Source organism: Leucopleurus acutus, assembly GCF_964270905.1.
Source record: "Leucopleurus acutus genome assembly, chromosome: 8".
In the NCBI taxonomy this organism is placed as follows: domain Eukaryota; kingdom Metazoa; phylum Chordata; class Mammalia; order Artiodactyla; family Delphinidae; genus Leucopleurus; species Leucopleurus acutus.
The window spans coordinates 15,060,128-15,081,893 of NC_139151.1; the positions used below are offsets into that span (position 1 = coordinate 15,060,128).

General features: G+C 44.9%; 1 protein-coding gene and 1 pseudogene across 2 annotated transcripts in view; both read right to left on the minus strand.

The window, feature by feature from the left end:
- LOC309964907 (trehalase-like) overlaps positions 1–21,766 on the minus strand; it is a 419,483-nt pseudogene that overhangs the window by 277,459 nt on the left and 120,258 nt on the right. The window lies entirely within an intron of this gene.
- On the minus strand, positions 5,497–15,510 carry CD3E (CD3 epsilon subunit of T-cell receptor complex; the record flags this gene model as incomplete). The annotated part of the gene is made up of 8 exons (XM_082845732.1): positions 15,404–15,510; positions 12,851–12,871; positions 11,327–11,341; positions 8,588–8,617; positions 7,952–8,158; positions 6,956–7,123; positions 6,378–6,424; positions 5,497–5,553 (listed from the first exon to the last, which is right to left on the minus strand). Exons 1-8 carry the CDS (start codon positions 15,450–15,452, stop codon positions 5,497–5,499), a joined length of 594 nt encoding a protein of 197 aa, XP_082701858.1. The 5' UTR covers positions 15,453–15,510.

Below are 21,766 nucleotides of genomic sequence, written 5' to 3' on the forward strand. Positions count from 1 at the left end.
CAACCACATAGCCAGAGGTCTGGATGATTCTGCCCACTATCTCCTCAAGATACACACAGACCCTAACTTTGTTAGGACAGAATGAACTTCCAATTTACACAGGCTTCATTCATGGTTATGATTCATTCCTACCCTTTATACCCTACTGCTGCAGTCCTCCTAGCCCTAGATCCAATTTTCACACTGGATCCCTCCACCTTGGGCAACTCTTCCACGGCTTGCATTGCAGCAATACTTGTGTCCTTCCCGTGCCCTGCACACTTCCTTTGACCCTGTGCTCCTCATATACCCTTATGTCCCCCTCTACAGCTCACCAGTTCTCAAAATTCACTGCACATTGGAATCTCCTGGGGAGCTTTCAAAGTACTGATGCCTGGGTGACACCCTTAGAGATGCTGATTATACTGGGTTGGAACATCAGGACTTTTCAAACTGCCTAAGCTGATTCTAATGTGAAGCCAAGGATGAGAAACACTGACCTTCACCTGAGCCCTTCTGGAAACTTGGGTCCCTTCAGCTCTCTTTTTTTTTGTGCTTTTAAAACACAGCTTTACTGAAGTAAACTGACATGAATAAACTGCATATATTTAACGTGTAAAATTTGATAAGTTTTGGCATATGTATACACTTGTGAAACATCACCAAGATTGATAAGTATGAACTTACCCAATACCCTGGACAGTTTCCTTGTGCCTCTTTGCATGCAATCTCTTCCTTATCCTCTCATCCTCTAGGCAACCACTGATCGGCTTTCTGTCATTATAGATTAGTTTCCATTTATCTAGAGTTTTAAATAAGTGAAATAATATAATATGTACCCTTTTCTGGTCTGGCTCCTTACACTCAGCATAATTATTTTGAGATTCATCCATCTCTTTGCATCTATGAATAGTTCATTCCTTTCTAATGTTCAGTAGTACTCCATTGTATGGATATACCACAAGTTGTTTATCCATTCACCCCTTGATTGTCTTTTGAGTGTTTCCTGGTTTTGACTATTACAAATTAAGTTGCTATGAACATTCATACATAAATCATTATACAAGTCATACACTCATATACAAGGACATACACTCTTATCTCTATTGGATAAATACTCAGGAGTGGAATGGCTGGGATACAACTTTTAAAGAAAGTAGTCTGGCTATTCTAGGTTCTTTGCAGTCCCGTATGAATTGCCTTCTCAGTTACTACAAAATACCTGCTGAGATTTTGATCAGAATTGCATTGAATTCATAGATCAGTTTGGAGAGAACTGACATCCTAATGATATTGAGTCTTCCAGTCCATGAACATGTCTTTTGTCAGATTTATCCCTAGGTGCTTTACTATATTTTTGATGATATTTATGTTATTTAAAATTTTTTGATTTCCAGTAGTTCCTTGAAATTGTATAGGAATACAATTACTTTTTGTATATTGATCTTCTATCCTGAAAACTTCCTAAACCCATTTATTAATTCTAGTAGCTTTTTTTTTTTTGTAGATCCCACTGGATACTCCATATATTTGATCATGTTGTTTGTGAATAAAGACAGTTTTTTATTTCCAGCTTTTCCATTTCCAATCTGGATCTGTTTTACTTCCGTTTCTTGGCTCATTGTACTACTAGAACCTCCAGTACAATGTTGAGTAGAAGTGGAGAGAGGACAGCCTTGCCTTATTTGTGTTTTTGTTTGTTTGTTTTTAAGTTCTGGGTCCATTCTAAATACTTATTTATTTGGCTGTGCCGGCTCTTAGTTGCAGCACGTGGGATCTTTAGTTGCGGCATGTGAACTCTTAGTTGTGGCATGTGGGATCTAGTTCCCTGACCAGGGATTGAACCCAGGTCCCCTGCATTGGGAGCGTGGAGTCTTAACCACTGGACCGCCAGGGAAGTCCTGCCTTATTAGTGATCTTAGGGGGAAAGCATTGTTTTTCATCCTTAAATATGATGTAGGCTGTACGTTTTTCTTAGATGCCCTCTAACAGGTTGAGGTCATTCCCTTCTCTGTCCAGTTTGCTGAGAATTTTAAACAAAAATAGTTGTTGAGGATTGTCAAGTGCTTCTTCTGTATCCATTGAGATGATTATATGGTTTTACTTTTTTTGTCTGTTAATATGGTAAATTACATTGATGGCATGATCTGTTAACCCAATCCTGCATTCCTGAAAAAAACTGTACTTGGTCATTATGTATTTTTTGTGTGTGTGTATATTATTAGATTAAATTCGCTAAAATTTTGTGAAGCTTATTTATTTATTTTTTTTGGCTGTGTTGGGTCTTCGTTGCTGTGCACAGGCTTTCTCTAGTTGCGGCGAGCGGGGGCCACTCTTCGTTGCGGTGTGTGGGCTTCTCATTGCGGTGGCTTCTCTTGTTGCGGAGCATGGGTTCTAGGCACACAGGCTCAGTAGTTGTGGCTCGCGGGTTCTGGAGCGCAGGCTCAGTAGTTGTGGTGCACGGGCTTAGTTGCTCCGCGGCATGTGAGATCTTCCACGACCAGGGCTCGAACCCGTGTCCCCTGCATTGGCAGGCGGATTCTTAACCACTGCACCACCAGGGGAGCCCGTGAGACATTTTTGCATCTATTCATATGGGATATTGGTCTGCAGCTTTCTTTTCTTGTAATGTCTTTGTCTGGTTTTTTGGTATCAGGGTATGTTAGTCAGGGTTCTTCAGAGCAACAGAGTTGCAGTTGATGTTGCATGTTGAGCCCAAAGGAAGGTCTAGAGACAGAGAGAGCGCCCTCTTCCTCAGACGACCTCAGTCTGCTTTTTCTTAAGGCCTTCACTGATTGGATGAAGCTCTCTCACATTATAGAAGGTAATCTGCTTTACTCAAAGTCGACTGATATAAATGTTAATCTCAGCTAAAGGGTACCTTCACAACACAATGAGATGCGTTTGACCAAATATCTGGGTACTGTGGCTCAGCCAGTCTGACACATAATATGAAGCATTGCGCGTGGTAAGTTTGGTCTTCATAGAATGAGTTGGAAGTATTCTCTCTTCAATTTTCTGAAGGGGTTTTTATAGAGTTGGTAATATTTCTTCCTTAAATGTTTGATAGATTTCACCAAGGAAGCCATCTTGGTCTAGAGTTTTCTTTGTGGAAAGGTTTTCAACTCTGAATTCAGTTTATTTAATAGCTGAAGGGCTATTTTGGTTACCTAGTTCATCTTCAGTGAGTGGAGTGCCTTCTCCTTTGACTTCAAATTCTCTCCATCCTTCCCTTCAGGGCCCAGATCAAGTCTCTCTTCCTCCATGGAGCTTTTGCCCACCACCTCAGCTCTCCCAGTTCCTCCTGGGAACACTGACAACGCCATCTATAGCACTTCTATGCTTACTCACATTGGTTCTGTCGCTGTTTAACTTTTTGCATACTTGACCACTCATATAATTGTAAGCTCCTTGAAGACAGGAACTGTTTGTATCCTTTTAGTACTTAGCACAGTGCTGGTCTGTCACACGAGTGATTAGAAAAGCACTCATGGAAGGAATACCTAAGCAATTCAATACAGAGTTTTTAAGGCAGGAAAATGGAGAGCATTTCTAATGATCACAGTCAGCACTGGGTAGCTGTTCAGAGCATTGGAGTTGGACAGCCTTGGCGGCTAATTCCAGCTCTGTCCCTGACTAACTGTGCACCTTGAGTGAATGACTTCACCTCTTTGAGCCCCCTATTCTCATCTGTAAAATAAGGACATCTACCTTGTCGGTCGGTCATCATAGATGAAATGAGATAACGCTTGTATAGTGCTAAACACAGTTTCTAGAGCAGAGTAAATGCTTCCTAAGTGTTAGCTATTATTGCTTTCGTTACGCTGAGCCATACCTCCCTTGCCTGGGCAGCATCACATATACCTGGGACAGAACTGCCACCCCGGGCCAGCCTGCTGATCAGCAGCTAGTGGTGGTCAACGTCACAGAGATTCCTTTTGAGCCTGAGTGCTGAGTGCTTACAGGGAGAGAAGCAGCTTCAGCAGGGGCCAACAGATAGAAACTGTAGCCACAAGACCAAGGCTGAGTGTGTCCAGTATGTGGAGGCTGCTAACCACAAAGGGCTTTTGTGAGTCGTGGTCACACTCTTAAATAGTCCTGGGGTCAGCAGAGAGGTTTCTGAGTGCAGAGAGGGAGCAAGGAGAGCCCACTGGTTTGAGCTGGGCTGAGAGGTCCTCAGTGCTCTGGCGTCTTCTCTCTGCAAGCTGAGTGTGTGCCCTGGGAGAGTGGAAAGAAACCCTCCCACAACACCAGTCTCTGCTGCGCTGCACCCATGTCCCTCGCTCAGAGTGCAGCCCACATCCTGGCCGCTAAACCACAGCCCGCCTCGGGCTGCAGGCTGCTGCCTCTCACGGTGGAGGGAGAGGGGCCTGCCTGGCAGCACCTCCTCCCCTCCCCTCCCCTCCCCTCCCCTCCCCTCCCCAGCTCCGCGGAGGCGCTTCCTTTTTGAGGCAGCGAGGGAATATGTGTCCGCTGCCTCCCCTTCACCTCCTCTCTTCTGCCTGCTGCCTTCAGCTACCTTTTAAGGCCTCTGTTTCTGTCTCACCCATTTTCTGAGCTGACCACTCCATCAGGGACCCATCAGGCACTCTCTGCCATCCTTGATGTTTTTCTCCAAAAGACGTTAGGCAAACGATCATTTCTTTCTTTCTCTCTCCTTTCTTTCTTTTCCTTCCTTCCTCCTTCCCTCCCTCCCTCCCTCCCTTTCACTCTCTCTCTCTCTCTTTTGATTTATTCCCTGATGCCCTTTCCAAAGAGAGCTTCAGATAATGTCTGTTTCAGCTGTGAAAACAGGTAGTACTGGCATTTGGGGTCATAGCTAGGAATATAGTCAGAGGAAGGGAGGACCTGTGTTGTCTTAGGAAACGAGGCAGCCTCTGAGGGCCTCCCAGAAAAGAGGGACAGCAACTCTTTCAGCCAAATACACTTTATTTCTTTTCTCTCTCAGCTGAAAAGGCGCCTAGCACATTCATGGAGCTGCAAATGACCGTCTAGGGGCCTGCTGTGGAGACAGGGAGGGAAGGGGCACAGGACTAGCTCTGGGCCAGGGTCTGTGAACAGGGCGGGACCTCTGCCAGCATCTACCCAGTCCATTCCCACAGAGAGTCGCCAAAGAGAGAGCTAGAAACAGGGAAATGTAGATGGAATAGTTAGGGATGGGGCAACTTCTATGCAGGAGGAGGAGGGAGCCACAGGGAGAAGTAACAGCCATCAGGGCAGGAAGGAATGGGGGTGTGTGAAGAAAAGAAATAAATATCCTGATAAGAGGGCAGGCGGGGTGCGAGGGGTGAGTAGTGATGATGTTTCAAAGGATAATGAGGCAGCAATATCCTTGGATGGGGGCCAGCAGAGAAGGCAGGAAGGCGGCCGCTGGGGACAAGGCTGAGGGGGTGAGCTCCCCACAAGGCAGAGGAACAGTTCTCCTGTGCGGTCCAAGGTTTGCCCAGGGAACAGGGAGTAGCAGACCTGGAGAGGAGCCAGACCTGGGTCAGTGGGAGACAGTGTCTTCAGGAGCTGTCAGATGCCTCTCTGATTTAGGCCAGCATACAGGTCCCGCTGGCCTTTCCGGATGGGCTAGGGGTAGAATAGAGAGGGGGTGGTCAGCAGGGTGGGAGGAGGTCACTCCTGAGAAAGAAGGGCCGCTGAAGAACCTTAGACCAAGGGTCAGGAGGCAGGCTCAACTGGTAAGAGATTTGATCTGGTCACCTCCTGTGAGCCTCAGTTTTCCCATCTCAAAAATGGGAAACTAAAGACTCAACTCTCGGGCCTTTTCTCAGAATTAAATGAAATCACTCGTGCAAAATTGAACAGCACGCTCTTGACTGGTGCTCAATAAATATTTGTTGAGTTTGTCCAGGTGTGATATTCAAAATATTTAACAGTTGGTAGTGCACATACACCGAGCAATCAGAACAATCCTGGTGGTTCTCTGCTATGCTAGGCAGTAACTCTTCAGTTGCCCAATCTAGAGGTGGTCCAGTGGGGGAGGGGCTGTGATGTCTGGCAGTGTGTGTACTGGGGATGGAGGATGGAGGAAGCTTGGGGCTATTCACCAGTGAAATATTTTCATGTTCCAACAACTGGTAGGTGCATGCCGGTGGAACATCAGTCATGAGTTTATCATGTTAGAGTCTGGGTGCATGGTATTCCCCATGGCTGTTGCTCAGCTAAAGAATAAGCCAGAGAAATAGGAGCAGCACCTCACCCCTACCACCCGTGGTTGTGGAAGCCCTGCAGCCTTTGAGATGGCCCCGTCCTACCATGATGGATGCAGAGGCGGGCACATGGTGGGTTGTCCTGGAGCCCTGAGGGAGGGGATTTCAAGTGTCTGATGGGCCAGTCCCACCTGTCCCCTTCTCTCCTAGAAAGACCCCTCACCCCACTTTATCCCTTGTTACCTCATAGTCTGGGTTGGGTACAGGTGGTGGCCTCTCCCTGTTTTGTCCTGCAGAGGAGGGAAGGGAAAAGGATTCATTTCCATGAGGAAACACCAATCTTGTGAGAATGAGACCCAGATCAAGGAGGGCGAACTCCCGTCTACTTCTTTTTTCTATTTCAGCTGCCCTTTCTCTTTGCTTTCTTTCATCCCATCTCTAATGACCCCACACTGTCCTTATCATTTGTGACCTCAGCTAAAGGTCCTTCCACTGTTTCCTTTCCCACAGGTTGGAGTCGGGAGGGCAAGGAAAAGGCAGGAACTCATGTCCCAAAGTCTCCACAAAGATTGAGGGGTGGAGTCTGATTACTCCAGAACACTGACAGGCACTTGAAGAAGCCCATCCTGGTAGTAAACGTTTTTGCATTTTTCAAGGGTGGAGAGGACAGGAGTGATCTGAAATGGGACACTCTGTGTCAAGATCTTGGCCACACTGTGAATGTTCTAGAGAAGCTGTCTCGACCTAGCCCTGGACTTGCCAGCCCATCCTGGCCTGGGCTGGGCCTCCCCCCTTGGCGGGAATCTCCTCCATGGTCTTACCCCTGGGCCTGCCGCCAGCACCCGCTCCTCTCGTCACAGGCGCGGTCCTGGCCTTTCTGCTCTTGCTGCAGTGATACACCAGCAGCAGCAAGCCCAAAGTGACACAGATGTCCACTACGATGATTGTGGCCACCACCCTCAGATCCGCCTCCACGCAGTTCTCACACACTGTGGGGTGGGGAGTGTGGAGAGAAGAGAAATCACCCAGAAAGGAAGACACAGGACACTGGAGATGAGGAAGGCAAAAATGAAGGTCGTTCTGCTTTTAATACTCACATGCCTGCCATGGTCAGACACCCCCTGCCCCCTTTCAACACGTTTATAACAACAAGCAAACTGTGGTGTTCATGGGTAGAGGCTCTGCAGTCAGACAGTCCTGGGTTCAAGTCCCAGCCATGCCACTCACTAGCTGTGAAAGCTGTGGAATGTGTGTTCAACCCACAAAACCTCTGTTTCCTCATCTATAAAATGGGAGTAAGACAGCACTCAACCCATATGGTGGTTAAGAGGATTGTGTGAAAAGCCCTGACAAGTATTTGGTATAGTGCTTAAAACTTAATAAGCTCTCAATGATTGTTAGCTATCATTATTGCTTATTAATATGCCTTAGTTTATGACACTTTAGTAGAGTGGCTTTGAGTCCTTTCTGTAAATCCTGGAGAATTCCTCTCTGGATAAAGCATCAGATAAACTAGTATTGGTGTCCCGTAATTCTGGACACGATATAATGCAAAGGACCCAATCTTGTCTCTTGGGACATTGTAGTTTTAGATCTAGAGCTGACTGAGGTTACCCAGACAGCCTCATATTGGTGTTTAATCTATATTTCAGAAAACACTGATGCTGTGCAGCCCCAGACAGTCCAGGACTGAGTGCCACAGAAGCACAAAGATGCCAGGGGACTGTGAGTTGGGTTAGGGGAAATGTTGAGAATGCCCTTTTGAAATGGTCCTCCCTAAAGAGTCTAATAGTACTTGCTCTGAAGGTCTATATTACCTCTTGCTTTCAGGTAGAGCTTATGCTTCTTGTCCTTTGAGCAGGTATAATAACCGCTGTTCTCTATTTCTGAAAAATCCTTCAGTAACAGTGGCTTGTCAAAATGGGGCACTGGTTTACCATCTTTTCTCCAAGTTATTTCCTCAGGTACAGTATCCTCAGGGCATGTCAGCTCTACACTCTTTCCAGAGATGGAGACTTTATATGCTGGGGAATTGGAGAAAAGAGAAGGGAAATTAAAGGGAGAACCCAGTAAGATTTAAGGCAAATTAGTAGCAGAAGAACCAACCAAGTGCAGAAAGTCCTCTGACATCCTAGATCTTAGATTTTCTTGTCAAAAGGGAACTCTGCTGGCTAGGGGGTATGAAAGAGGAGATATGTAGGAGAAGGCGCCCTAGAGAACCTTTTGAAGGTGACTTCAGAGTTTAGGCATGGACATGGGGACTTGGAAGGGGAGGAGGGATGTAAAGAAAATCTATAGCAGTCCTTATTTGCAATGTTTCTAAAATGGGAGTTAGAAATATGAGGTTGGGAGGACCTCAGTTCTTGGGGTTAATCTCTCTCAATCAATTCCTTCTTCCCAACCACTGACTTGCATCATCAGATAGGGCAGATATAAAAGACGGATAAACTTACTTTTCAGTGGTTGTGTTTCTGTAACTTCATCTGAAAATGAAAAAAGGAAGGAACGGTAAGAAAATAACCTTGGTTTAAGTTTAAATTGTAGGTGAAAAATTTCAAGTGGAACTAGATACTGTCCCCAAGAATTCCCAAAGAGGGCCTGTTCTTTAGGGAGCTCCAAGTCTTGAAGGTGAGGTATGTCCTTGTCCTATGAGATATGCTCATAGACACAACTCAGATACATCAAACTGAGAATATACCAGCATGTGCTTCTAGATTTAGATCCACTAGAGCTCAGTCTTAAAATCCTGAAGCTGAAAAATTCCAGTTGTCTTCAAGCTTATTCTCTTGCATTAGCAAGAACCATATTCCAGATAGATACGAAAGGGTCTTCTCAGAGATAAAGACCTTCATATGTTTGAATCACTGATTCTTGGGCTTCCGTGTTTTTCATTATTCAGAAGTTCTTACTTATAACTAACAGAAGCCCTCATAGTAGAGATCAAATATCTTTCTTCTTATTCCATGCCACTTTTCTGTTATTGCCCTTAAGTTATGTGAAGCACTATGCACATTTTAAGGAAATAGTTCTTCTAATAAAATGTGACTTTATTTTAAATTATATCTGAGTGCAATCAACTCTCAATTATTTTTGTTAAAACTAGTGGTGTGGACAACTGAAATCCACTAGTATAATTTGGGGATCCAGCCAAATTCCCCACAGTAGGCAATTTTGCCCTGGGAAGTGGGCTGGGGAGCACCCTCATTTCCTGGAAAACTTGTGGCTGGGACACTGGGTGGCACTAGGCTATGCTTGAGCCTGTATATGACAGCTGGAAGGGTGGAGAGTGGTGCTCAGAGACAGCCCTCTCTCTGTTGGGGGTGTTTTGCTACAGTGTGCTGTTGGGGACAGAGCACTAGGCTGAGTCAGTAGCGCTGTGTTTGAATCCAAGATCTGCTTTAGGCTGTGTGACCAAGGGAAAATCATTTAACTTCTCAGAGCTTCAGTTTCTTCATCTGGGAAATGGAGATAAAACATCCACTTCGCAGGGTATTCGTGAGAATTAAATGGATTATGAACGTGAAAATGGATGGTGCATAGCAGATGCTCAAGAAAAGTGTTAGTTACTTTCTTCCTTTCCTTCTGGGGGTCCTGCTAATGGAGAGCAGAACAGAGTTCTGCCCCAGTTGCTCAGTCAGCCCTCCAGCTGAGATCATACGGAATGTAAACAAGTCATTCTCCAGGTGTATCTATCTGTTAATAATTGCGAGTTGAGTATAATGACAATAGTCTATAATTTTTGATTTGGGAATAATTTTTCAGCACTGATATTTCTTAGAAATATTAAACTAGAAATCATAAATAAAATAATTTAGAAGTAAATAGAAGTTTCACTCTGATTGGTGTGTTTGTTTGGAAAAGCAATGTAAAGGAAATTGCTCACAACTCCTTTTGGCACAAATGCAGTAGTAGAGCTCAGACCAACACATTCTCATACAAGGGCCTAGATGTCTACGCTCACAAAAATTTTGTACACATTCATAATGATTAAAAAAATGAGCTTCAGCATCAGCTAAATCTGCATTTATATTTCTCTCTCTGATTGGACTATATATTCATTTTCTAAGCCTTGGTTTTCTTACCTGTAGAATAGGGATGTTAGGAGAGTTATATGAGGAAATTCAGGTAAAATATTAAGGGCAATACATAGAACACACATGCTCAATAAACTTTAATGCATATTAATTAGTCTGCATACTTCCCATATAATGATAGCTAAAATCCACCCCCTGCTTTCTATACGTCAGATAATGTTCTAAGTAATTACTCATTCAGTCCTCATAACAACCTTATCAGCTAGATATCATTATTATTTCCATTTTGCGTGTAATGATGCTATGGCACAGAGAAGTTAACTAAATTATTCAAAGACACTCAGCAAATAAGAAGTTGAGCCAGGATTCAGATATGACTGTCTAGATTCAGAGTTAGACTCTTAACCACACGCTACATGGCCTTCTCCTCTGCCTGAGATATTCTTCCTTAAAATATAAGCTCACCCTTTAAAATTCAGCTCAAGAGTCACCTCCTCTGGGGAGTGTTCCCCAACCATCCTCTGTAGAGTTGACCACTCTTCTCTTTATATTTTATTCTGTATCTACCCATAACATGCAAAAGACTATATTATCAATTATTTGTCTTTCAAATAAGACCATCAGCTTTTTTTGGATTTTTTTTACGACATACCACCTGTCTTGAGGGATCTTAGCTCCCCAACCAGGGATTGAAAGTGGGCCCTCCGCAATGAAAGCGTGCAGTCCTAACCACTGGACTGCCAGGGAATTCCCAAGATCATCAGCTTCTCGAGGGGAAGGAACTAGTGATGCATTCACGTGTATGATCATTTATTCATTCAAAAAATATTCATTGAGCACCTACTATGTGCCAGGCACTGGGCCAGGTAAATAAGACGCCATCTCTGCTTTCAATGAATTCATGATTTACACAAAAACTTGTGGTGGCTCCAACACCCACATGTGTATTCTTTCCTGAATGGTTGCTCAGGGATACGCACCACGCTCAGCTATAATCAGACCTGACAGTTAGCAACAAATATAGGCACATATCATTGAAAGATAATTGTATTTTCCCTCTAATAGTTCTGGTTCTTAGTATTTATTACTATGATTGTCTTCTATGACCATTCTGTTCCACATTTGAAAGGAAGTCGTACAGAGTGAAAATCCTCTTACCAGTTTCTTCAAAATCTGGAAAGGAAATGATAAGAAACTATTAGCAATACTCCTATCAGCTACTAAGATCAGACCCTGCTGCCATGGGTTAGGACTCTTCCCTCAACCTTTAGAAACAATGGATACGTTTGGTAGTGTATATATGTCCATGCCACTCTCTCACTTTGTCACAACTTACCCTTCCCCCTCCCCATATCCTCAAGACCGTTCTCTAGTAAGTCTGTGTCTTTATTCCCATCTTACCCCTAGGTTCTTCATGACCTTTTTTTTTTTTCCTTAGATTCCATATATATGTGTTAGCTAGTGGGAAGCAGCCGCATAGCACAGGGAGATCAGCTAGGTTGTTTGTGACCACCTAGAGGGGTGGGATAGGGAGGGTGGGAGACGCAAGAGGGAGGAGATATGGGAACATATGTATATGTATAACTGATTCACCTTGTTATAAAGCAGAAACTAACACACCATTGTAAAGCAATTATACTCCAATAAAGATGTTAAAAAAAAAAAAAGATGGATATTCAAATTCTCCATGGCTGTATACGAAAAGCTGTTTAGGATCCTACATTAAACAACTGGTAACTAATTATAAAAAAGGGTTCTAAGTAATCATTTTGAATATAATATATATATTTGGTATATAAATATAAAAAATATATTTATGAAATCATTACATTGTACGCCTTAAACTCACCCCATGTTATATGTCAACTATGTTCCAATAAAGCTGGGGAAAGAAGAAGATCTGTATTGGACATAAATTAAATGATAAACAAAATCAACCCTAAATGGCCAGTAACATGTGGAAGAGGTGAGTTATTCTGAAGCATATCAGTGCTTTTGACATATCCCATCTGTCAATAATGTAACATTAACACATTCTCCATGATATATTAAAAAGAGTATCCAAAGGACACTACAAATTAGGCAGTGGAATGCAATGGAATGGAGACTGGCCCAGTGGCTGCCTTTAAACACAAAATTGGTTCACTCAATTTGGAGGAGCTGACTGAATAGAAAGTCTTCCAATATTGGGGCATTCTTGACTCTCTGCAATGACTGAGAAAGTAAGTCCAGGGCAGGCACACTCATATGCATGTGCACACATGAACACATATGCACATACATTCAAAGTATTTGGACATGTAATTCTGAAAGTGCACTCAAATGCTGCCCCAGAGGCTTTTTCAGTGCATCTCCATGCAGGCATTTAAGCCACAAACCCTCTACAAAAATCTCCCATCAAATATGAAATGCAAACAAATGAAAACTGTTTGCACTTTTTTAGTTATCTCACTTTTTTTCTTTTGAATAGTTAAGACTCATTATTTCCTATGATCTCTGTTTCATTCCTCTTCTTGGCTAGAACTCTCTCTAGACTTATGAAGAAAAGGCAAAGGAGAAGATGATAGAAACCTCTTTTATTGGTATCTGTGGGAGTTCTGTGGGAGGTCTAGTGAAAACTCCACTCATAAATACAAAACACACTGGGCTGATTTCGTAACAAGGAAAGAAAGCATATCTCACCTTCTTCTGCCCAAGCACCAACTAGAAAATAAATAAGAAAAAAAGAGTTAGTAAATGTTGTGAGTGCCTGAGATTCCAAGCAGAGAAAGTTCATGGCCTAGTCTGCCCATTTCTGAAGATCTAAGGTCCTTTCCACCCACTGCTGGATCACAGTTATTCCTATACCCCAGATAAGTGACAAAGACTGCTGCGTACTGACCACGAGTTCCTGGTCAAATCGGGATGAAACAGAAGAAGAAAGCAGCTAGTGTTAAACATGAACACACAACACTTGGGAAACAGAAGTTAGAAAATGTTGAGGGTACATCTGGGGAGACTGGAGAAACAGCAAAAGAAGTTTGCAGCCCAGCCACAATTTTGAAAAGAAATCTCTGACTGTGGAAGAAAAACAAGCTCTGGGTTAGGTACAAAGACTGAGATTCTCGTTCCATCTCTGACTCCTGCTTGTCTGATGGTTCGGCTTTTCAATTTGTTTCCTACTTGAGAAAGAGATGGAAATATTTGAAACCAATTATTCATCAACTAGAGCCTGTGCATTGAAGAGTCCCATCACATTTCCACTGGGCCCTCCAGAGTCCCCGCATTTAGCAGTAATTTGGATTCTTTATAAAAATCAGTTTCCCTGACATTGTCTTAAAGTTTTTGTTTTTTTAAAAAAATTAATTAATTTTATTTTTGGCTGCATTGGGTCTTCGTTGCTGTGCGTGGGAGTGCTGTAGTTGTGGTGAGCGGGGGCTACCCTCCGTTGCGGTGGGTGGGCTTCTCATTGCAGTGCCTTCTCTTGTTGCGGAGCACGGGCTCTAGGTAAGCGGGCTTCAGTAGTTGTGGCACGCAGGCTCAGTAGTTGTGGCTCGCGGGCTCTAGAGTACAGGCTCAGTAGTTGTGGCACACGGCCTTAGTTGCTCCTCTGAATGTGGGATCCTCCCAGACCAGGGATCGAACCCATGTCCCCTGCATTGGCAGGTGGATTCTTTTATTTTATTTTTTTTTTGCGTTATGCGGGCTTCTCACTGTTGTGGCCTCTCCCGTTGCAGAGCACAGGCTCCGGACGCGCAGGCTCAGCGGCCATGGCTCACGGGCCCAGCCGCTCCGCGGCATGTGGGATCTTCCCGGACCGGGGCACGAACCCGTGTCCCCTGCATCGGCAGGCGGACTCTCAACCACTGCGCCACCAGGGAAGCCCTGCAGGTGGATTCTTAACCACTGCACCACCAGGGAAGTCCTGCCTTAAAGTTTTATGTGTACCTCTTTTATCAACAGCCTCTATATTGTGTGAGACACCCCTCCCAACTGCCTCCTGCCCGCACCTGCCTAACCAGGGCAGAATGAGCACATTCTCGTGATGCCAAATCTCTAGAGGTGCTTGGGTCTTTGGTATTCTCTCTCTCTCTCTCTCTCTCTCTCTCTCTCTCTCCCTCCCTCCCTCTGCAGAGCATAGTTTATACTATAGGCCTCTAAGCCAATTCCTTGAAGGAGTCACACTCTGCCCCTTGACACTCCAAATGTGTTTCCTGGACCAGTAGCAGACGAATAAGCCAGAGAGCTTATTAGAAAGGCAGCATCGCAGTCCCACTCCAGACCCACTGAAGCAGAAGTTGCAATTTAACAAGACCCCCCCGTGATTTGTGTGCACATTCAAGCTTGAGAAACCCAAGATGAAGCAGGAAGTAGAGAAGCCATGGCTGTAGCTCTGAGATGGGAGCCCCAGCTGTGATAGCAGTTTCTAGGTCTCTGAAATAAAACCCTTGTGAGCTGTCTGGCCTCATGTCGTGCTGTCATTAAGAGCACAGGCCCGTAGGCAGTCCTGAATTCCCAGGTCAACTTCAGCACTTACTAACTGTGTGGTTCTAAACAAGTTATTGAGCTTCTTTGAGTATTAGTTTCTTCATCTGTAAAATAGGGGATCCATATAACGTTCACCTTCCATGGTGGAGGTAAGGATTAAATTAGTAAACATGTGTAAAGACTTTTTTAACACGGTATCTGACACTCAATAAACGGCAACCTTTAAAAGAATCTTCTTTGTCTGTTATGAGATATGGAAATGCTCTTGGTTATTTATCAATTTATATTCCACCTTGCTTCAAAAAGGACTAAAGTAATTGAAAGCTCTTGGTCAACTGAAGAAGACTGAAAATTATGAGGTGTTTCATTGTCTCAGATGCTAAGCTTGCTGTATACCCTGTGCAGAGTTTGGGTTCAACTATCTAGTCTCCTCACAACAAAGAGTGAAGGTTAACTCTTCTAATCTCTTCTGTGTTAGTTCTTAAGGGCTCGGTTGTTCATTGACAGAATGAGCTTGTTCTCAGAGGCACAAAGACCGCCTTGCTTTCTGTAGATATGATCATCCCAACTGCTTTCCTTTGGCTGTTCTCTGAAAGGTCTCCTGGGCACACACTAGCCTCCAGCCCTGGTTCCTTATGCTAACATTACACAAACACTTTATATTTTCTAGTAAATGAGGTTCCTTGGTACCACTGGGCAGCACCAGGTTAGGATGTGAGCTTTCCATGGTCTGGAGAAACACCCCCCTTTTCATTCCATCCTACTTACCTGATAAGAGGCAGAGTCCCAGAACTCTCCAGAGATTCCCCGACTGCATCCTTCCCTCACCAGACACTCACTCTACCTAAGATGGCGGAGGCCGGTTGCCTTATAACTTCTGAAAAAGAAGCCAGAGGACTTTTTCAAAACCCCTGATGGAGATGAGGACCCTGGGGCCATTGCTCCCAATGCTGGGATGAAGAAGGGGGCTTTGTAAGAGGGAGACTCACCATTTTCCGAAGCAGGCACCTAAGGCTGGGAGGGGAGGCGGGTTTCTGAACCCTACACAGGAAGTGTGGAGGGGCCTCTGGGCCTGCAGGGTTCTACGTCACTGGGAAACGTTCGAGGCAGAGGCAGCCACCTGGGTTGGCTGGGGAGAGTTGGGCCCCACGTCCTCCCATTGGACGAGCGAGACCTGAAGGTGCTGTGAAAAATGCCTGCAGTTCAGTTGTCTGGGCCTTGCACAACGCAACCCCCACGTCGGGGGCTCCCTTCTCAGAAACCCCTGCCCGCCAAACAGGCTGTGACAGGAAGAGAGAGGAGCACCAAAGAGCTGCTTTCTTTATGGCGTATGTGGCATGGGGCAGCAAGACACAGCCATTTTATTAGCAAAACTGCTGGCTTGAAAAGACATGACTTAAAGACGTGGCTTAAAACCATGAGATGCCATTCTTTTTTGTCTATAATATTTGCAAAAATATTTAAAAACACAATATTCAATGTTGGAAAGGGTAAAGAGTGACAGTCTCAGAATCTGCTCATGCGAGTGCAAATGGTTTGAGTACATGCATCGATCAAATGCTTACCGGGTGCCAGGTACCGTGCTGAGGGCTTTACCAACAGATCTCACTTAATCCTCAAAACAACCCTCTAAGGTAGGTATTATTTTCATCCCCATTTTATACTTGAGTAAACTGAGGTTCAGACAGGTTATTTAAGTTGTCACAGATTACAGAGCTGGAACCCTGGAAAACATTTTGGCGAAATTCATTGATTCAGTAAATATTTGATATCTACTATGCTGTAGTATGTGCAGGGTGCTAGTAACAGAGCAGTCACAAGATAGTCCTTGTGGAGGATGAAAGGAAATGTGGATATTAAACTGATTATTTCAGGAGATTGATGCTGAGAAAGAAGAAATACAGGCGCTGTGGGAGTGATAGAGGGGGGCCTAATATAGTCTGGGGGTAGAGAAATTCACCCTTCTCAGGGTGACATCTAAGCTGAAACCTGATGGAGGAACAGGGGTGACCCAGGTGCGGGGCGGGGCGGGAGAGCAAGTAAAGTATTCCAGACAAAGGGAGCATCATGTCTGGAGCCTGGAGATGAGGAAGAGAGGCATTCAAGAAACTGGAAGTCCAGAAAGGCAGGTAACAGAGTGAGAAGGAAGGTAAGAAATGGGACCAGAAATTCAGCAGGTTCCAGATGGGGAGGGATTTGCAAGCCTTGTTAAATATTCCTAAGGATTATTTTAAGGGCAATGGGAAGTGATGGAAGGGTTTAAAACAGGAGGATGACAGCATCAAATTCTTTAAACGTTTAAAAATTTTTAAATGAAAAAATTAATTATGGAAGTAGTATGTGCACGTTACAAACAAAGAAGAGCACAGAAGGGTACATACAACAGTCTCTCACCTCACCTCAACTCAGCCCTATCCCTCTCCCTGGAGAAAACCACTTTCAACTTTGTAAACTGTTTTTTTTCTGGTGGTTACCTTCTTATCTCTAAAGGTGCGTTGTCATCATTCGGGTTCTCTGGGAAACAGACTTTGCAATGGAGATTTGTGTGCAGGTGGCTCATGGAGGGAAGCACGGGAACAGCACCTGTCAGGGAAGGAGGCGGGATCGGCAGAGGGGGAAGGGGAATTACAATGAGAGCTCAGCCAATCCCGAGGGGAGTTCCCAGGCTAGGATTATCATAGGGAAGAACCTTGTATTCTATTACAAGTTAATCACTAAAGTGATGTTACCTATAAGCTTAAATTATACATAATGGCCCATCTCTGGGAGCCCTGCCTCCGAGGTAATGAGTGTTAAGCTAAAATACCTTTGTTTAGCTCACAGGGAGCATCCTGACCAGGCCCACCTGTGAATGACTGCAGGAAGGAAGAAATTAATACAACCCCTCTGGAGTCTGGCTGGAACCAGGACTTTATACCTTCCCTTTTCAGTATAAAAGAAGCCTGAATTCTAAATCTGGGAAGATGGTTCTCTGGAACACTAGTCCACCATCTTTTCCATCTGCTGGCTTTTCGAATAAAGTGGCCATTCCTTTCCCCAATAACTCTTCTCTCTATTTATTGGTCTGTAGTGCAGCAAGCAGTATGAGCTTGGACTCGATAACAGGATGACCGGTCAGAGTGGTCCTGAGTTGAGGCCACAGGTATATCATTTAGTTTTGCTTATGAGCTGGTTCCAGAGAGGTGTGAACTTGGGTGTTACAGCTGCTTCCACTGAGAACGATGTCTTGAAAGGGCTCAGCTGTGGGCTTTCAGAGGATACCCTCCCAGCAGCCAGGGGAGTAAGCAGTCCTCAAAGGGGAACCTGGGCAGTACCCATGCAGTTCACCCCTTGCACTGCTCAGATCCACTTGCTGTATAAAAATTTCACGCCATTTAAATTTTTATTTTATTTTTATTTTTTTCGGTACACGGGCCTCTCACTGTTGTGGCCTCTCCCGTTGCGGAGCACAGGCTCCGGACGCACAGGCCCAGCGGCCATGGCTCACGGGCCCAGCCGTTCTGAGGCGTGTGGGATCTTCCCGGACTGGGGCATGAACCCGTGTCCCCTGCATCGGCAGGCGGACCCTCAACCACTGCGCCACCAGGGAAGCCCATCACACCATTTTTAAAACAGCCTTTTCAGGGTTCTGGTTGATCTCTTTTCCTGGAGAAGCTTGTGAAAGGAAAATTACAGTCCCACTACACAGCTCTTCTGGGGGTCCCATCTAATAGTCATCATCTCCCTCCTTTATTACTCTTCTAGATTGCTCCCGGCCTCAGCTAGCCCTTCTGCTGACCTAAGAGAAGACATAGCTTGGGGAGCCTGAGCTCCTGGTCGGCATGACCTTCTCAGGCCGTGAACCCTTGGGTTCTATATGTGTTCTCCCTGCCCCCTGCAACCCTGACTCCTCCTGATGATAAGGAGAGATTCATCCTGCTGGGAGAGCGAATTGTTTTTTTGCCTACTGGTCCCTTGGCAGGGGAAACAGCAGGTGTAGCTTAATTTAATAGGACTCTTAGTGTGTACTATGGTGGAAGCATTCTGCCTCTGGAAACCATGGCCTCTAGAAACTCAGTCTAGAGTTACAGGGACAGGAAACACAAATTTCCTAAATGCTTCACTGGGTAATGGTAAATATGGACGCTCCTACTTCCAGCCCTTGCTTCCTGAATGCATATACTCTATGTCTTGGGGATGCAGTATCATATGATAGTCACTGATTTAAGATGTATGTCACATCCTGAAGGATAGTGCCCCAGGCTGCAGGGTGTCATCTTTAAGTTGATACCTTAGCTATGTCTTCAAAAGGCTATTCCATTGGTCCATTGGCTGGCAGCTTTAGGATGGTGTGGTATATGATAAGCCCAGTGGATCCCATTGTCGTAGGTCTATATACCTTTGTTATAAAGTGGGTCCCATGGTCTGTTGTGATGCTATGCAAGATCCAGTGCTTATGGATCAGACAGTATGTGAGATTTTGGATAGTAGGTCTAGCTGAGGCCTTACAGGCAAGAAAGTCAAACCCGTACCGTTCATTTGATAGAATTGAATATCTATCAATTCCTATCAAATGAATTGAGTCCTTTCCAGGTTTGGTTTGGAAGGGTCCAATGTAATCATCTTGGCAGGAAGTGGCTGGTTGGTTTCCCCCAAGGATGGTCCCAAATTGCAGTCTCAGCACTGAACTCTGTTTCAGGAGCCGCAGTAGCTAGATCAACCTTGGTGAGTGGAAGCTCACACTACTGTACCCAGGTATAGCCTCCATCACTGCCACCAATAGTTACTGCATTCATAAGTCCATTGTCCCTGTGTTGGGATGGCTGAGGACAGAGGCTAGTTGACATTAGCTGGCCAAGTCATTTTCTTCTACTTTGTGCTGTAGTGCCTCTTCCATGATAGATGTTCTCTGGTGGGTGTTAACTCGTGACACAAAGACCTACTCACTTTATAATGATGCACATTGGTCCATACACATGCCTCTTCTCCATACTTTCTTGTTCCCAATCTTCTAATCTTATTTAAAACCCCTGATCAATAAATTAAGCCATCCAGCACTGTGCATGAATCTCTATATATTCAAACATCCATAAAGTGGATGACCAGGTACGATGCCAGAAGCTCTGCCCTTTGGGAGAATCTCCCCTCACTACTGGCTTTCAATGCTACTTTTTAAAATATTATTTTAATTTTTTGGCTGTGTTGGGTCTTTGTTGCTGTGCACGGGCTTTTCTCTAGTTGCGGTGAGTGGGGGCTACTCTTCATTGAGATGCACGGGCTTCTCATCGCGATGGCTTCTCTTACTACAGAGCACGGGCTCTAGGCCTGCGGGCTTCAGTAATTGTAGTGTGCGGGCTCAGTAGTTGTGGCGCACGGACTTAGTTGCTCCACGGCATGTGGGATCTACCCGGACCAGGGACTGAACCTGTGTCCCCTGCATTGACAGGCAGATTCTTAACCACTGCACCACCAAGGAAGTCCTCAAGACCACTTCTGAGTGGCCTGCAGGGCTACAGCAGTCCATTTTGACTTGTATCCACAAACTGAGCTGACATCTGTCAACAAAGATCAGGCTTTATTCTCCACTATCAGTGGTGGAGGACATAGGAGTATGGGCTAGGTACTCCTGGAGCTTGTATCCTCTGTAGCTACTCATGCCTGAACCAGACTGTATTCCTTACATATTATGATGGATTGTTGCTATATCCACCCAACTTTACAACTTGGTGGATCTGACAAGTGCCTAACTTATAATGGGCAGTTCTTTTTTTTTTTTTTGCGGTACACGGGCCTGTCACTGTTGTGGCCTCTCCCGTTGCGGAGCACAGGTTCCGGACGTGTAGGCTCAGCCGCCATGGCTCACGGGCCCAGCTGCTCCGCGGCATGTGGGATCTTCCCAGACTGGAGCACGAACCCGTGTCCCCTGCATCGGCAGGCGGACTCTCAACCACTGCGCCACCAGGGAAGCCCTATAATGAGCAGTTCTGATTTAATGGCCAATTGATGTCCCATAGTCAGTCACTCAGCTCTACCAGTGTGTCTGTTCTAGTAGCTTGCCTGGAGCTGTTTCTCCAATGGTATACAATTCTCTGCTGAAGATGGAATGGCCTTGCTCCAGAACCCTATGTGTCAACATTGTGATCCTCCTACTGGAACTTGCCATAGGGACTTCCCTGGTGGTTCAGTGGTTAAGACTCCGAGCTTCCACAGCAGGGGGTGTGGGTTTGATCCTTGGTCAGGGAACTAAGATCCCACATGCCATGCAACATGACCAAAAATAAATAAATTAAAAAAAAAAAGAACTTGCCATAAACTCCAAAAGGCAACTTTTCTCACCGCAGACATTTCTAATTACCATCAGGTGTGCCAAAATATGGCCCAGGTTGCAGAACTGCTTGCACTGCAACCTGGACTTGCTGCAGAGCCCTTTACTGCTCTGGGCTCCACCCAAACCTGGAAGAGTTCCAGGTCACATGGTAAATAATCAAGTGTGGAGTATGTTCCTCCAAAACATGAGGTGCTGTGTTTCCTTCTTAAAGTTAGGATCGGTGCAAGGTGTAATAACATGTCTTCTACATTGGAAGGCATGGCCTGGCTGGCCCAAGACCCTGGACTCCTAAGAAGGCCACTTAGGTGGCAGTCCCCTGAATCTTCATAAGGTTTATCTCCCCTTCCCCAAAGCCTCAAAGTACTTGCCATTTCTTGCTTATTCGATTTGGCTAGCGTTGATGTTACTGATATAGTAGACTGCTATAATGTTCTCAAGAATGTCCAGATCATCCAGGTCCCTTCAGACTATGTTATGACAGAGAGTGGAAAAATTAACATAGCCCCAGGCAAGACCAGGAAAGTATATGTCTGTTATGTCTGTTTCCTGTTTTCCTCTAACAAAGGTATTACATTTGGCCCAGCTGCTGCTGTTGGGGTTACTATTTGGTTTTCAGTAATTCACTCTCAGGTACAATGATTCCTCATTTTTTGCAAAAGCCAAATTAGTGAATTAAATGGGGATATGATAGAATCATTGTTCCAGCATCCTTTAAGTCCTTCAAAGTGACACTAATCTCTACCATTCCCTTTGCGGTGCCATATTATTTTTTATTTATAATCTTGGCTGGGAGTCATGGACAGTTTCAAGGGTTTCTGTTGGCT